Source organism: Protopterus annectens, chromosome 2.part1 (genome assembly GCF_019279795.1).
Source record: "Protopterus annectens isolate FY-2018-M chromosome 2.part1, PAN1.0, whole genome shotgun sequence".
Taxonomy (NCBI): Eukaryota; Metazoa; Chordata; order Ceratodontiformes; family Protopteridae; genus Protopterus; species Protopterus annectens.
The window spans coordinates 1719590655-1719608558 of record NC_056729.1 but is presented as its reverse complement, the minus strand read 5'-3'; the positions used below and the strand labels follow the sequence as shown (position 1 = coordinate 1719608558).

Below are 17904 nucleotides of genomic sequence, written 5' to 3'. Positions count from 1 at the left end.
ATGGTATCATCCTTGGAGAAGGTAGTATGCTGCTCAGTGCTAAGCTCATACCTGCCTGAGATTTTATGTTGGTAACATGGTATCATCCTTGGAGAAGGTAGTATGCTGCTCAGTGCTAAGCTCATACCTGCCTGAGATTTTATGTTGGTAACATGGTATCATCCTTGGAGAAGGTAGTATGCTGCTCAGTGCTAAGCTCATACCTGCCTGAGATTTTATGTTGGTAACATGGTATCATCCTTGGAGAAGGTAGTATGCTGCTCAGTGCTAAGCTCATACCTGCCTGAGATTTTATGTTGGTAACATGGTATCATCCTTGGAGAAGGTAGTATGCTGCTCAGTGCTAAGCTCATACCTGCCTGAGATTTTATGTTGGTAACATGGTATCATCCTTGGAGAAGGTAGTATGCTGCTCAGTGCTAAGCTCATACCTGCCTGAGATTTTATGTTGGTAACATGGTATCATCCTTGGAGAAGGTAGTATGCTGCTCAGTGCTAAGCTCATACCTGCCTGAGATTTTATGTTGGTAACATGGTATCATCCTTGGAGAAGGTAGTATGCTGCTCAGTGCTAAGCTCATACCTGCCTGAGATTTTATGTTGGTAACATGGTATCATCCTTGGAGAAGGTAGTATGCTGCTCAGTGCTAAGCTCATACCTGCCTGAGATTTTATGTTGGTAACATGGTATCATCCTTGGAGAAGGTAGTATGCTGCTCAGTGCTAAGCTCATACCTGCCTGAGATTTTATGTTGGTAACATGGTATCATCCTTGGAGAAGGTAGTATGCTGCTCAGTGCTAAGCTCATACCTGCCTGAGATTTTATGTTGGTAACATGGTATCATCCTTGGAGAAGGTAGTATGCTGCTCAGTGCTAAGCTCATACCTGCCTGAGATTTTATGTTGGTAACATGGTATCATCCTTGGAGAAGGTAGTATGCTGCTCAGTGCTAAGCTCATACCTGCCTGAGATTTTATGTTGGTAACATGGTATCATCCTTGGAGAAGGTAGTATGCTGCTCAGTGCTAAGCTCATACCTGCCTGAGATTTTATGTTGGTAACATGGTATCATCCTTGGAGAAGGTAGTATGCTGCTCAGTGCTAAGCTCATACCTGCCTGAGATTTTATGTTGGTAACATGGTATCATCCTTGGAGAAGGTAGTATGCTGCTCAGTGCTAAGCTCATACCTGCCTGAGATTTTATGTTGGTAACATGGTATCATCCTTGGAGAAGGTAGTATGCTGCTCAGTGCTAAGCTCATACCTGCCTGAGATTTTATGTTGGTAACATGGTATCATCCTTGGAGAAGGTAGTATGCTGCTCAGTGCTAAGCTCATACCTGCCTGAGATTTTATGTTGGTAACATGGTATCATCCTTGGAGAAGGTAGTATGCTGCTCAGTGCTAAGCTCATACCTGCCTGAGATTTTATGTTGGTAACATGGTATCATCCTTGGAGAAGGTAGTATGCTGCTCAGTGCTAAGCTCATACCTGCCTGAGATTTTATCTTGGTAACATGGTATCATCCTTGGAGAAGGTAGTATGCTGCTCAGTGCTAAGCTCATACCTGCCTGAGATTTTATGTTGGTAACATGGTATCATCCTTGGAGAAGGTAGTATGCTGCTCAGTGCTAAGCTCATACCTGCCTGAGATTTTATGTTGGTAACATGGTATCATCCTTGGAGAAGGTAGTATGCTGCTCAGTGCTAAGCTCATACCTGCCTGAGATTTTATGTTGGTAACATGGTATCATCCTTGGAGAAGGTAGTATGCTGCTCAGTGCTAAGCTCATACCTGCCTGAGATTTTATGTTGGTAACATGGTATCATCCTTGGAGAAGGTAGTATGCTGCTCAGTGCTAAGCTCATACCTGCCTGAGATTTTATGTTGGTAACATGGTATCATCCTTGGAGAAGGTAGTATGCTGCTCAGTGCTAAGCTCATACCTGCCTGAGATTTTATGTTGGTAACATGGTATCATCCTTGGAGAAGGTAGTATGCTGCTCAGTGCTAAGCTCATACCTGCCTGAGATTTTATGTTGGTAACATGGTATCATCCTTGGAGAAGGTAGTATGCTGCTCAGTGCTAAGCTCATACCTGCCTGAGATTTTATGTTGGTAACATGGTATCATCCTTGGAGAAGGTAGTATGCTGCTCAGTGCTAAGCTCATACCTGCCTGAGATTTTATGTTGGTAACATGGTATCATCCTTGGAGAAGGTAGTATGCTGCTCAGTGCTAAGCTCATACCTGCCTGAGATTTTATGTTGGTAACATGGTATCATCCTTGGAGAAGGTAGTATGCTGCTCAGTGCTAAGCTCATACCTGCCTGAGATTTTATCTTGGTAACATGGGATCATCCTTGGAGAAGGTAGTATGCTGCTCAGTGCTAAGCTCATACCTGCCTGAGATTTTATGTTGGTAACATGGGATCATCCTTGGAGAAGGTAGTATGCTGCTCAGTGCTAAGCTCATACCTGCCTGAGATTTTATCTTGGTAACATGGTATCATCCTTGGAGAAGGTAGTATGCTGCTCAGTGCTAAGCTCATACCTGCCTGAGATTTTATGTTGGTAACATGGGATCATCCTTGGAGAAGGTAGTATGCTGCTCAGTGCTAAGCTCATACCTGCCTGAGATTTTATGTTGGTAACATGGTATCATCCTTGGAGAAGGTAGTATGCTGCTCAGTGCTAAGCTCATACCTGCCTCAGATTTTATGTTGGTAACATGGTATCATCCTTGGAGAAGGTAGTATGCTGCTCAGTGCTAAGCTCATACCTGCCTGAGATTTTATGTTGGTAACATGGTATCATCCTTGGAGAAGGTAGTATGCTGCTCAGTGCTAAGCTCATACCTGCCTGAGATTTTATGTTGGTAACATGGTATCATCCTTGGAGAAGGTAGTATGCTGCTCAGTGCTAAGCTCATACCTGCCTGAGATTTTATGTTGGTAACATGGTATCATCCTTGGAGAAGGTAGTATGCTGCTCAGTGCTAAGCTCATACCTGCTTGAGATTTTATGTTGGTAACATGGGATCATCCTTGGAGAAGGTAGTATGCTGCTCAGTGCTAAGCTCATACCTGCCTGAGATTTTATGTTGGTAACATGGTATCATCCTTGGAGAAGGTAGTATGCTGCTCAGTGCTAAGCTCATACCTGCCTGAGATTTTATGTTGGTAACATGGTATCATCCTTGGAGAAGGTAGTATGCTGCTCAGTGCTAAGCTCATACCTGCCTGAGGCACACAGTCAGTGAGCACAATTATTTGTTGCTTCATGTAGTCAAGGGAGGTGTGTTTCAGGTTAGCACCCACATTTTATTTATTTTACATTTGTTAACCGGGGGTGTCTGACTGAGCCGAAAAGGCCCTTTTTCAGCAGAGGCCTGGGGAGAAAAGCTCCACAAAGAAAAATTACAGACACATTTAGTTATTTAGACGTTATCAGTATACACACAAATTACAAGAGACATGTTTTTACAGTGGTATGCGGCACATGAACAGTTACAGTGGAGAGAACAAACAAAAAAAATATTAATTTTAAAAATAAAGGTAATTAATAGATTTGTGGTGTACAGCTGAAATTTGGAACATAGGTAGAATACATATATAGTACACAGGTACAGTGCATACATTGTAGATTAGCCAGTGTTTATGAGTAAGATTGAAAACTATTATCAAGTGCTCTAGATTTAGTATGTATATGTTATCCGCTTTCACTAGCCTGGGGAGCAATCATGGCACTGCCAACTTTGCTTGAGGTGTTGCCTGATGAGGTCTTTAAAGGAGGCTTTGGATGATGTGTTTTGAATGCTAGTGGGGACAGAGTTCTATTTTTTAGCCACTGAACTACTATATAGTGCATCTCCAAAACTATTGTAGCTGTTGGTGACTTCTAGTAGTAGTTTGCTTGATGATCTAAGAGGCCTTTTGGCTGAGTGATGTACTAGATTTTTGAGGGCAGGACACATGGACTGTGTCATACTGGTATCTCTGGTTTAATAACTTGAGTGCCTGTGTGACTTGATGGATCCTAGCCCCAGAAAGGCAGCTAACTGTGACATACTACTTACTCGGTCTTGTGAAGGGAGCACATCGGTGTACCTCCCTATAGAATCATCAGTGACCAGGAAGATTGGCTGTGTGCTGGTTTTGACTTAGTCTTAGCAGTGGAGACATTGGATACAGTGTTACTATATGTAGCTTTGGGTGGTGGTTTAAATGAGGGTTTACGTGATGGCTGAGGACCTTTTCCTTGACTGTTCTGTGCAGGAGGTTTTAGTGTTGTAGGAAGCTTACCTTTAAGTGCCTCAGCATAAGTAGTTTTATGTGGAGGGTCTTTACCCTGTGCAGTAGGCATGGTGCAAGTGTCACTGCCAGTCTCGGTAGGATTCGTTTTGATTGTAATTTGATTTAAAGTGTAGTTACACCTCTCACATACTTTATCTGTTTTATTAAGAATAAGTGGGTTGTCAGTGTACATGAGGCAATTGCTACAAAGCCTCAGAATATCCATCTCAACCAGATTGGCCACAGAGAGCATTGGGAAGTGCATATCCATGACTGCTGATCTCCTAGTGAGGATTGAGGGAAATTTAAATACTGAATTGTCAATAAGACAACGCACTTGATACACAACAATAATTTATGTGCAAGCTAGATGGTTTACTATTTAAAAAAAAGAAAAAGTCCAGACAGTAAGGGTATTTTAAGGGAAACTTACACTGTGAGAGATTAGAGTATTACTCATCACAAGGGAGAATTACACTGCGAGAGATATTGGCATCTATACAAATTACTTCTAGATGCCACTGCACAGAGCGCAGCAGTTCTGACTAAAGACTATATAAAAAAGGGGGTGGGGGTTCAATATTCAGTATAGAATATATAATGCAGCTGTGACAAAAACAAGTGCCGAAACAGTGGATATGGTAATGCAAGTCTTAGCTTGCCCATAGGTTATGAGTCGAGCATTGTGCAACTGTAACACTTAAATAGCAGAAGAGATTTGATTAAAAAAAAGACCCTGTGGCTCATAGGTTGGTACTAGGCTATCAGCCCTATGGCCTACACAAGCCTAGCCATAGTAATTCCCTGGCTATTTCTTCCCACACTATTTACTTCCCTGGACCTGTGTCTAGCAGGGCGACTGACGTGATCCCCGGGGTGAATTTCCTTTCTCCCATCCAATTGTCAAGGTTTTTTTTTGACGAGGACCAAAGAGGCACTCAGCTTGACATGTATGGGCAATATATTCCAGAGTCTGGGGAGTCTCTTGGTCAGGAACTTATCCCTCCATCATGTTTTGTTTATTGTGATGACAAGGTTTAGATCCCTGGAGCGTGTGGCTCTGAGGGATTGGGATTTCTTTAAGTGTAGCATGTCCAACAGCTCTGGGTTTGACATGGCCTTGTATGTTAAGCAAAGATCGCCTCTGAGTAGACGATATGCGACAGAGTATAGCTGGAGTTTAAGGTGGTCAGCATAGGGCATCTGCTTTAGGCCTGTGATTCCTTTAGTGAGGTATTTCTGCGGCCTTTCCAGTTGTAGATATCTTGAGAGGTACATACCAAATGGGGCATTGCATTCTATAATGGGTCTAATGAGGGATGAGTACAGTGGGACAATGACCTCCCTTTTTCTGGATGAAAAGCCTTTAGTGATGAGGTGTGCCACATAGAAGGATTTCCTGATTGTTGTGGCGATGTGGTTATCGAAGGTGAGACCACTGTCCACCTGTGTCCCTAAGTCTCTTATCACACTTTCGGTGTTTAGTGTGCTGCCACCTATATGGTAATTCATGGATACATGTTTTTTCCCAAAGGGGATAACTATATATTTCTTGGCAATGAGCTTGAGCCCATGGCTCTGGCACTAAGCATCTGTTTCTGGAAGGCCCTTTTGTAGAGTATCCACATCATTTGGGGATTCAATAACGGCTCCCAGTTTGCAGTCATCTGCAAACTTTGTTATCCAGAGTCCCTTAGTGTTGGCCTGTACTTCAGAGAAGTAGATGCCAAACAAGAGTGGTCCCAGGACTGAACCCTGAGGTACTCCACTTGTCACTTGTCTGGAGCTGGATTTGGAGTCGGCTACTTTTACAGTGTGGGTTCTATCAGTAAGCAACCCATTGGGTGACATAGGGATTAATGCCCAGCTTAGTAAGTTTATCTATGATTCCAGAGTGGGGGATGGTGTCAAAGACCTTGGCAAGGTCTAGATAGGCTGTGCGGACCACCTTACCCTTGTCCATGGCTCTGGAGACTGATTCGAGGAAGTCAGTCAGGTTCAGGAGAAAAGATCGGCCCTTCACGAACCCAAACTGGGTGGGGTCCAGTGTTTGAAGGTTGCCAATGTCTTTGTTTATAAGTTCCATGATAATACACTCCATGGCCTTGCAGATAAGGCTTGTCAGACTGATGGGACGGTAGTTTTTGGGATCCAAGGTGGATTCCCCCCTTGTGGAATGGGATAACTGTAGCTCTGCGCCACTCAGTGGGCACAAAACCTGAGGTGATGCTATGATTAAACAGGACACTTAGGTGAGGTGCCAGTTCGTATTGTAGTTCATGTAGTACACAGCTCGGGATGTCATCTGATCCCATGGATGCTGTATTCTTAGCTTTGGAGAGTGCGTTTTTTACCTGTGTTGCCGTTATTACCGGAATTTGGCAATCTTCCGGTATTGAAATGGGCCATTTAGGGGGTGAGAGGCCAATAAAAAACAGCACACACTTCCTTCCTTTGCATAGTCCTGGCCAAAAATGACTTCAGTCCCCTCTACTCTCACTAAAGATGCACTAAAGCAGTTCTAACTGAAGACTGTAAAAAAGGTCAAAAAGTGCAGATAATCAACACAAGAAAACAAGTGCTGAAATAGTGGATGTGTTAATGTTAAGTCTTAGCTTTTGTAGAGTTTATCGGAAACTAGCAACACACTTCTCAAGTAGCATGGTCACCAAACACCTGTGGCACAGAGATTCAAATTTTAAACAAGCTAACCCTCTAGCCAATCAGTAAAGGCAAAATAAGACTTACACCAGCATTTCCCAGCTCAGAAGGGCATAAGCTATCCTTTCCTGACCCAAGAGTGTAGACCACAAACCTTCCTAATATAAGATAAGTAGTTTGGTGCCCAAGTGCTTAAATTGGAAGTAAAAGATGTAGAATGGCAGTTGTATTATAATCAGGCTACTGACGAGCAGTAATGAATGCAGCAGATTAAATGCAACTGAGCACATTAAGGATGTGCCTCAAAAAGCTAAATAAAGGCACAAATACAGTAAAATCAGCTGGAAAGTGCATTTTTTGTATGTCTGACAGTGCACTGAGCTCATCTATAATACAACATATTCCCTCCCAAGGACTTATCCTGTTTATTAGCAGAAAAGTTTAGTTGCTAATTGTAGTGAACCCTTCCCACATTGTTTTCACATAGACACTTATGTGCATGCTTACACAAATGTATGCAAACACACATGTAATTATATATACACATGCACACACACACAAATATATACATCCATTGTATATACACACACATTCAAAAACGCACACATATATGTATAGATATACATATACCCACACACACTAATGGACACAATGTATATCTATATTGACTCTCTAGTATGTATGTGTGTGTGTGTGTGTGTGTGTGTGTGTATCTTTAGATTATCGAATTTCCAAAAACTCGAAACCCATATGGTCGAGTTTTCGGAAACTCGAAACTCTAAAGTGAATGAAAAAAAAAAAAAAACAATGTTTTTGCGGCACCCCCCACATCCCCCTACTTAGCTATACCAACTTCGAGATCGCACTACAGCGAGGACATGGGAAACCTCCCGTTGTGTGCTTCTGCGTACAGCGCGGAATGGGAGATTTCCCTTTTCTTCACTGTCGTGTGATCTTGGGAGTTGGTATATTTAAGTAGGAGGGTGTGGGGGGCACAGCCCCTCCCCCACACGGGGGGGGGGTGCAGGAGGGTTTGTCCCCCTGTAGAAACATTTTTTTTTTACTTCATTCATTTAGAGTTTCGAGTTTCTGAAAACTCGATCATATGGTCTCGACCATATAGGTTTCGAGTTTTCGGGAATTCTGTGATCTAAAATGAATCCACATACGCACAGTTTTATATATATATATATTTATATATACACACATACACATGAGTGCACACACACATATGTCTGTGTATGTAGTCATGAAGAAGGAAGTAGTTAATGTGCGACAGGAAGCACGAGCAAATGAAAACTTTTTTTCATTTATTTTACATTTGTTTCTGTCACACAGGCAGCTAGGCATCTTTAGAAAACAAACCACACTTGCAGAAAATTATAAAATGAGCATTAGAAGCATTTAGGTTAAGCTGGAAACAGCTTCCAGTAGAGTGTTTCCTCTCTCTTATGTGTGGGCGTTGCTACAGTAGTAGTACAAGCCATGGCAAGAATATTAAAAAAGAGAGAGAAGAAAAAGTGTAGAAGGACTGAAGGCCACGAGGTGGCGCTGTGCACTGTGTCGTCAGCAGTACATGGAACAGCTGGAGGATTCTGGCGATGGGGTTTTATTTTTGGTGTAGGATGGGAGTAAGTTACCTTCTGAGAACCCTGCTGTAACATTTCAACCAGATAACTTTGCTATGTTCATCCTCTGTGTACTCATTCAAACACTAATTAATTTCCTGAAACACTGAAGGTGTAGTGCAGACCTATACTAATTCATAGGTTCATAGGTAGGTACTAGGCTGTCTGCCCAAAGGCATTTATAAGCCTAGCCGGAATATGTTGGCTTTCACCGCCCCCTTAGATTAGTTCCCTGTGCCTCTGTCCGACAGAGCCATTGAAGTCATCACCGGGATAAACTTTGTTTCCCGTCCACTCGCCAAAGTTTCTCTTGAAGAGGGTTAGCGAGGAGCTCTGCCTAATGTAGATTGGAATCTTGTTCCAGAGCATGGCAAGTCTCTGGGACAGGAATCTATCCCACCAGCATGTCCTATTTATTGTTGTGGTGACATTTAGATCTCTGGAGTGTGTGGCTCGAGGGGATATGGTTTTCTTTAGGTGGAGCATGTCCATCAATTCTGGGTTGGACATGGCCTTGTATGTCAGGCAGAGATCACCTCTGAGTAGGTGGTATGCAACCGAGTACAGCTGGAGTTTTTTCTGTCGAGCTGCATAGGGCATCTGCTTGAGGCCACTGATCCTGTTGGTGAGGCACTTCTGTGGTCTTTCCAGTTATTGCAGGTGTCTTGTAAGGTGCATCCCAAAGTTGGGGCATTGTACTCTATGATGGGTCTGATGAGTTGATGCATAGAGAGGCCCAATGACCTCTTTTGATCTGGATGCAAACCCTTTTGTGATTAGGTGGGCCACATAGAAGGATTTTCTAACCACTTTGGCAATGTGATTATCAAAGGAGAGGTTACTATCTACTTGGGTCCCCAGATCCCTTATTAAATCTTCCGTATTTAGGGGGCTACCACCTATGTGTTAGTTTGTGGGTACTTTGTTTTTTTTGTAGGGGATGACTCTGCACTTTTTGGCATTTAGCTTGAGGCCATGGGTTTGACACCAGGTATCTGTCTCAGTGAGTCCCTTTTGGAAGATGTTTGTGTCAGCCGGAGAGTCAATTATAGCCCCTAGTTTGCAGTCGTCTGCAAACTTGGTCAGCCATAGTCCTGTGCTGTACCTCTGAGAAGTATATGCTGAACAGGAGGGGTCCTAGGACCGAGCCCTGGGGAATGCCACTTGTAAGCGGTTTAGAGTCAGACCTAGCTCCCGCAACTCTTACCATGTGGTTTCTGTCCGTGAGCCAGTTGGCAACCCATCTCGTGACGTAGGGGTTTATGTTCAGGCTGGTGAGCTTGTCTATAATACAAGTGGGGAATGGTGTCGAAGGCCTTTGCAAGGTCTAGGTAGGCTGTGTGGAACACCTTTCCCTCGTCTATAGCCTTGGTACCTGTCTCAAAGAAGTCCAACAGGTTTAGGAGGCATGATCTGCCCTTAACAAAGCCGAACTGCGTAGGGTCCAGTGTTTGGAGGTTTCCAATGTCTCTGTTAGTGAGATCCATGATGATGCGCTCCATAGCTTTTCAGACCAAGCTAGTCAGGCTTATAGGGCGATAGTTCCCGGGGTCCGTTGTGGATCCACCTTTCTGGAGTGCAATAACCGTTGCTGTGCGCCACTCTGTAGGCATGTAGCCTGCGGAGAGGCTGAGTTTAAACAGTGTGTTTAGGTAAGGGGTTAGTTCATCTTTGAGCTTGAGTAAGACGCAGCCTGGGACACCGTCCGGTCCCATTGATGCTGTGTTTTTGGCTTTGGAGAGGGCTGTTTTAACCTGAGACCCTGTGATTTCAGGGGCACTACATTCTTCTGGTATAGTAATGGGCCCTTTTGGAGGTGAGAGGGGAATGAAGTTTGCACTGAACCTGTCTACCAGGATGTTGGCTATATCGGTCGGTTCAGTGTATTTTGTGACATTCTGCACTAACTCTGAGCAGATCTGAGAATTTTCACTTAGATTATTGACATAGCTAAAGAATACCGTGTGGTTATCTTTTGAGTCCATGGCAATTTTTCTTTCAAAGCTAGCCTTGGATGATTTTATGAGGGAATGTAGTTTCTTGCTGATACTAATCAGTGATGTTTTCCCTTCTTGGGATTTTACTCTTTTCTGTACTAGTTTCCTCCTATTGTATAGCTTGTTTATGGCAGGGGTCCACCAAACTGGTTTCCTTTTCTTGGAGGAGTGAGTCTTGGTTTTATTTGGGATAGCACGATCCATGCATTCTTGCAGGTACCTGTAGAGTGCATTAGTAAAGGATTTTGCAGCTTGGACAACATTATCCTTTAACATGGGGCTTTGAAACTACCCACCTCAGTCTTAAGTAACGTGAAGTCTGCTTTTGAAAAATTTTTCAGGGTAGTTTCTTTGACCGGTGGTGGTGGTGGCGGAATGTGGATATCCAGAGTGATTAGTTTATGGTCAGATCTAACCAGTGAGGGGTTGACCGCCGGTGTGGAACACCAGTTGCCCATGTTGGTGATGACCAGGTCCTATATGTTGTCACCTCTGGTGGAGGTGTTGACCAGTTGATCCAGGGCATTTGAGTTTATAAATTCTAGGAAATGTTGGGCAAGGGAGTTTGTACTTGAGTAGTTCTTCCATTTAATGTTTGGGTAATTGAAATCACCCATTATCAGGGTGTTTGGTAGGACCTTTATGTTTCCCAGTGTTTCCAGGAATGCGGAGTGGGTGTCCTGGGACATGGGTGATCTGTAGCAAGCTATAAGTTGAATAGTAGTTTTGCCCATTGTTAGTTGCACATGTATGATCTCGGAAGCATCGTGCTGTGCCACTAAGCTGGAGGTGTGGATATCCTTGATGAATATGGATACTCCCCCTCCTTTTGTATTTCTGTCCTGGTTTTGTGGCCGAAATGTATGGTATGAGTTTGACTCTGATTCTTGCAATGGTAATGTAGTGGGCCAGGTTATTGGTCCTAAGAGGATCTATTCATAATGCTGAATCTTACATATGAGCTTAACTACAGATCTGAAGTAGTTACTTCATTTGCTCTGCAACCTGTGGGTATCGGATCCGATCTCGGATCCGAGCTGGCAGCTTCACAAGCTACAAGATCCGAGCTCCTAGCTCCTCCCCCTACCCATAATCCCCTGCCACTAACTGTATTACCTCAGATCGTTTTTGCCACGGCTGTAGACAGCTACTTTTTGAAGAGCTCCTTAGCTGACTGGTGAGATTGTTCCTTTTTTTCTCAGAAAAAGCCTTTTCTTAGTGTTGATTGTGGTGTGTGTGTGTGTGTGTGTGTGTGTGTGTGTGTGTGTGTGTGTGTGTGTGTGTGTGTGTGTGTGTGTGTGTGTGTTCAGAGACCTATAGCCAGTATAGTTTGTTAAATAGTTTCCCTTTTTTTGTTTAGTGTTAGTTTTTCTGTGTCCCCCCTCCCCCACTTAGTGTTTGGGTGTGCGTGCGTTGTGGTAGAGAATGGCTGAAGGGCCCAAGGCCATTTTTTTCAAAATGTACTGAGTGTGGCCATAAGCTTTCCCCTGCTGATGGCCACACTCAGTGCGTTTTATGCCTGGGGGTGGCTCATTTATCAACAGACTGCCAAATCTGTGCAGCCTTTAACCTCCGGGCACTTAGGGACAGGAAGAATAAGCTAATCCTGGCGGGCTTGCTTCCCCAGGATTCGGCTGCTTCTTCCTCTCCCTCCAAGGCTCAGGCTGTCTCCACAGCCCCAGTGCCTTCCGTTCCCCCCGCTCAACCTGGGACTCAGCCTCCTGCTTCGGGATTGAATTCGGGGGACTCTGGTGCCTCTTCCTCTAAAGAGAAGAGGCACAAAGATAAGGAGAGACATAGGTCTCATAAAAGGTGGGCTGAGACTCAACCCTCAGCCCGGCCATCTAAGTTAGCTAGCTCTACCTCGAGGGTTTCCGGATCCTCCCCCTCTCTGCTCCGTTTGCCTCAGTTTTCGCCGGAGGATGAGTACCGATCTCCCTCGAGGTCATCGAGGCGACCCTCCCGGCCTGCCTCGACGACTTCCTCTAGGTCAACCAGGAGCCAGACCAAAGCCAATATGGATCGTATGATGCGACGATTCCTGCAGACCCAAATGCACATGGGGGTGCTCTTGCCCCCCCCCCCCTCAGGGGGGAGTGCGGCCTCTGTCTTTGCTCCGATCACTCCTTCTCCAACCCGTTTTCGGGTTTTGGAGTCATCGGATCCGGGCCCTTTTGGAGCCGGGGTTTTGTCGGCGCCGATAGCTCCGGTCGCTTCGCCGACCATGCCCTCGAGTGTTTCAGATCCGAGTTCTCGGGGCCGAGCGTCGGATCCGGGGGAGTTGATGTGTCTTCGGCGCCGCTGAGGTCGGAGCACACTTCTTTCTCGGATCTGACCGCATCGGCTCCGACTCCGGTCCCTACCTCGGAGCTGAGGAGATTGCTCCCGGAGCCTGGGGAGAGTAGTTCTCCTTCGGCTTTTGAGGTAGTGGAGAGGGTGCTGTCGAGATCCTCCAGGTCCCCGGTCCGGGCTTCGGATCCTCCCACACCCCCGCTGCATATGGGTCTATCCTCCATCATCTGTCCATTGGGACAGCCTGCCTAAACCCTCCAGCCTGTTACCGTGGAGGAACAGGAAGCCGTTGACGAGCCCTCCTCGGACTGTCCCACCGAGGAGGTCCCTCATAAACGGAGGTGTAAAAGGAGGCACCTGGACTCCCCTGAGTCCGTCACCACAGACACGGATTTGGATGAAAGGGAAGGTTCCCCAAGGTCACCCCCCCGAGGATGTCTCCTTCGGAGACATCATGGAGATGTTGCGTATTAGAGGGGGGTGGTCTGCCAAAAACCTTCCGCGGATGAATCTGTCTTCCTGGAGGCGTTTGAGGCAGGCCCGTCTACCTCCTGGGTGTCCCCTCCAGCTGACCTCCTGGTAGACCTTATTACTACCAGGGCATGGAAGGAGCCCGACACCGTGGAGCCAATCCCGTGACGGCCCGACAAAGTCCTTAGCCCCCCCCATCAGATAAACAGTCGTGGGCCAAGGGGTCTCCGGTCGATGCCATGTTGGTGGCGGCTGCCACGAAGAGAAAACTCGCCCAAGAGAGTTCTTCGGTCCACCCGCCGGATAAGGAATCTCGAGCACTGAACCGCATTGGGAAGTGGATGTTTGCTTCAGCGACCTTCTCAGTGAGGGTGCTGAATTATATGGCACATACCATTAGGCTACAACGAGACTTCATTAAGGAATACGCTGCAGCCCCCCCTGAGTCCATGTCGGTCGAGGACAAGCAGGTGTTTTCGACTCGTATGGCCACTCTAAAATCCATTTCTAACACGTCCATGCAGCTACTCTGTCATGCAATGGAGGGAGCCGCGAGGGCCAGCGGAGCCGGGGTCGTCTTGCGGCGTCACGCCTGGCTCCGCCTTTGTGATTTCTCGGAACCCTTCAAGGCGTCCTTCGCGAATGCGCCCTTTGACGGGTCTTCACTTTTTGGCAAGACCGTTCGCGAAACGCTGGTCCAAAGCGAGAAGGACGGGAAGACGCTGTCGGGGTCCGCTTCTCTAATCCCCAACGATCCTTCTCAAGGAATCAGAGGGGACAAAAGAAGTTGTGGTTCCGCAAGTCTCAGCAATCCCATCCAGCTTCGGACCCCTCGTCCTCCAGAGGCAGGGGAGGACAAGGTGGATGCCGGTCCAGAGGCAGAGGAGGGCCACGTAATTTTGGGTCTAGAGAGCCTTTCTCGGACAGACACGCGCAGCAGACCTGAAGGCTTACCCGTCTGTCCATCTCTGGAGGCAGTCGGGGGGGGGGGGGCGGTTGACGGAGCATCTGTCAAATTGGGAGTCCATTACGACAGATCAATGGGTGCTCCGGGTCATATCCAGAGGTTACCCCATTCCCTTCCTAAGCCTTCCCACTACAAGCAGACGCCTCCCCGATGTTCCACCCGATCAGAGGGAGGCATTGGCTTCGGAGGTTTCGAAGTTGCTAAGAAAAATAGGCATCCAGCCCGTCCCCCAAGATCAGTCCAGATTGGGTTATTACTCCATGTTCTTTTTAGTGCCAAAGAAGATGGAGGACCTAAGACCCATCCTAGACTTGTCCGCTTTGAACCTGTTCATCCCCAAGGAAAAATTCCGGATGGTCACACTTCAATCAATTCTCCCCTTGCTGCAGGAGAACGACTGGATGTTCTCTATAGACCTCAAGGATGCGTACTACCACATATTGATGGACAGACGATCCAGAAGGTTTCTCCGCTTCCGGCTGGGAGCCAGTCATTATCATTTCAGGGTTCTTCCGTTCGGCCTCACCTCAGTCCCCAGGGTGTTCACCAAGGTCATGGCAGTGGTTGCAGCCCACTTGAGACTTCAGGGCATTGAGGTTTTCCTGTACCTAGACGGCTGGCTCCTTACCGCCGCCAACAGGCATCAACTCTGCGTTGCAAGAGATTACGCTCTGATTCTTGCCCAGAGTCTAGGCATGTCAGTGAATCTTCAAAAATCCTTCCTTCACCCCGTACAAGTATTAGAGTTCATAGGGGCCAGATTGGATACCCGTACTTCTCGAGCCTTTCTGACGTCGGACAGGCTGAGCAGCTTGTCGCTTCAGGTGCTTACTCTTCTTCAGAGCCAGGCTCCTGCGGCGGAGTTAGTCCTGATATGGCAGCGGCAATTGGTCTATCCCTTCATGCATGCCTGCGAATTCGGATTTTACAATGGACCCTCCAGGTTCAGTGGTCGCTATTACTCCACCCGTTAAGCTCTCCAATCCCACTGAGCAGAGTTTGCAGAGACTCCCTTCTTTGGTGGCTTCACTCTCGAGAGCTGAGGCAAGGGAGACCCCTTGTGATTCCCCCGCCCCAAGCCACGTTGACCACGGATGCTTCACGCCTCGGGTGGGGGGGGCATTGTTCGGGCAGAACCGTCCAAGGCACGTGGACTTCCCTAGAGACCGCTCTGCATATCAATGTCCTAGAGATGAGGGCGGTGCTTCTAGCGTTGCAAGCTCTCCACGACCTTCTACCTCTGGGGACTATTGCAATCCAGGCAGACAATATGTCTGTAGTCTGGTACATAAACAAACAGGGAGGAACCAGGTCTTATCCCCTTTGTCGAGAAGCTATGAGTGTGTGGGAATGGGCAATATCCACCAACCGCTTTCTAGTAGCAAAGCACATTCCGGGACGGTCCAACATATTAGCCGACAAACTGAGTTGGATAATTCTCACTCCGTACGAGTGGTCTCTCAATCCATCAGTTGCGAAGCAGATCTTCCGCAAGTGGGGTTGGCCTCACTGCGATCTTTTTGCTTCTCCATTAAACACAAAATGCAGCAAGTATTTCGCAATACTTCCCCCCCCAAGGGGGAGACTCCCAGAGACGCTCTAGTTCATGCTTGGCCTCCCGGTCTTCTTTATGCTTACCCTCCCCTTCCGCTTATGACCAAGTTCATACAGAAAGCCTCTCGATTGGGGAGCAAAGTTATCCTCATAGCCCCATTCTGGCCTTGCCAGATCTGGTTCCCATACCTGTGGCCTCACAGTTTAACTCCCCCTTAGATACTGGAACCCATTCCAGACCTGATTTCACATCCCGCAGGATGTCAAACCCTGAACCTGGTAAACCTCAAGCTTGCGGCTTGATTGATCCAGTTCCACTGATGGCAGGGACTCCTGGTATCTCATCACCAGTGAAGGCCATTCTGGTAGCGGCTCATAAGCCGGCTACCAGGGAAGTATATAATAGCAAGTGGAAACGCTTCTCCATCTGGGCAACAGACAAGGGCCTGGATCCTTTTACAGTTCCTATTCCGACAATCTTGGACTTCCTGTTGCTGATTTTTCGGCAGGGAGCAAGTGCTTCTACGGTTAAGGTGCAGTTAGCAGCCATTTCCCATTTTCATGTGGGAGATGGACTAGGGTTATTTGCATCCACAAAGTTATGCAAAACTTTCTTGCGAGGCATCTTTCTCTTGAAGCCTCCTGTGAAAACGGTGGTGCCCCCATGGGATTTGACACTAGTCTTGCAAGCCCTGATGAGTCTGCCCTTTGAGCCTGCAGCCTCGATTCCTTTAAAATTCTTGTCCTGGAAAATGGCTTTTTTGGTAGCTATTACTTCTGCCAAGAGGGTTTCGGAGCTCCAAGCACTGTGTATGAAACCCCCTTATCTCATTTTTCACAGGGATAGAGTGTCTCTCAGGACTAACCCATCTTTCTTACCTAAGGTGGCTTCGGAATCTAATATCAATCAATTTGCCCGTGTTCTTTCCAAATTTTCAGAATAAGGGGGAGTACATATTGCACAAACTGGACGTACACAGGCAACTATGTTTTTACTTGCACAGAACTAAGGATTTTTGCAAGTCTGATCAGTTGTTTGTGTCCTTTGCAAAATCAGCCAGGGGAAAGGCCATTTCTAAAGTAGTGACCCTAGCAAATTGGATTTGTCAATGTATAGTTCAGGGGTATGTATCTTCGGGCAAACCAGCTCCTATGGGAGTGCACGCTCATTCTACCCGGTCCATCGCCACCTCAGCAGCTTTCTGGTCCAGGGTTCCTTTGGACGACGTATGTTCAGCAGCTACCTGGTCCTCTTCTCATACGTTCATTTCTCATTATAAACTGGATATGATATGGAGAAGTAGGGCTTCTTTTGGCTCCGCGGTGCTTCGGAATATCCTTCCATAAGGCCACCCAAGTTTATTGTCTAGGTAGCTGGGGACTCTGTCCCACAGGTTGCAGAGCAAATGAAGTAACTACTTCAGATAAAGAAGTTATGTACTCACCATAACGTTCCATCTGAGTAGGTACTTCATTTGTCTGCAACCATCCCTCCCTGCCATCCCCCTAACCTTTTCTCGGGTTTTCTTCTGGTCACCTGAAATTTTACTGTCTGGAGGTTAGGTCTTCAGTATACCTCTGTCGAGGTTATGACTAAGATTGGGTAAAATCGATCTGAGGTAATACAGTTAGTGGCAGGGGATTATGGGTAGGGGGAGGAGCTAGGAGCTTGGATCTTGTAGCTTGTGAAGCTGCCGGCTCGGATCCGAGATTGGATCCGATACCCACAGGTTGCAGACAAATGAAGTACCTCAGGTGGAACGTTATGGTGAGTACATAACTTCTTTTTTTTTTCCCTGATGCTGCTGCAGCTTAATTTTGGCTCTGTTTTAGACAGTTGACAAAGTACTGCGGTTACCATTGTTGATTAGCTACTCATACAGTTAACTGTTTTCCTTCCATCTTCTTTTCCAGGTGGAGTATGACCCCGCCAACAGTGAATGCCTACTATTCACCCACCAAGAATGAGATTGTTTTTCCTGCAGGAATTCTCCAGGTGCCATTTTATGCCAGCACCTACCCTAAGTATGACTT

The 17904-nt window shown here is 46.4% G+C and overlaps 1 protein-coding gene across 5 annotated transcripts in view; it reads left to right on the top strand.

The window, feature by feature from the left end:
* Positions 1-17904, top strand: part of ECE1 (endothelin converting enzyme 1) — a 4237764-nt gene that overhangs the window by 3617365 nt on the left and 602495 nt on the right. For all 5 annotated transcript variants that reach the window (XM_044063171.1, XM_044063172.1, XM_044063170.1 and 2 more), the window contains one exon: positions 17785-17895. In XM_044063171.1, the coding sequence (XP_043919106.1) occupies positions 17785-17895 (111 nt within the window). The remainder of the gene's footprint in view (positions 1-17784; positions 17896-17904) is intronic.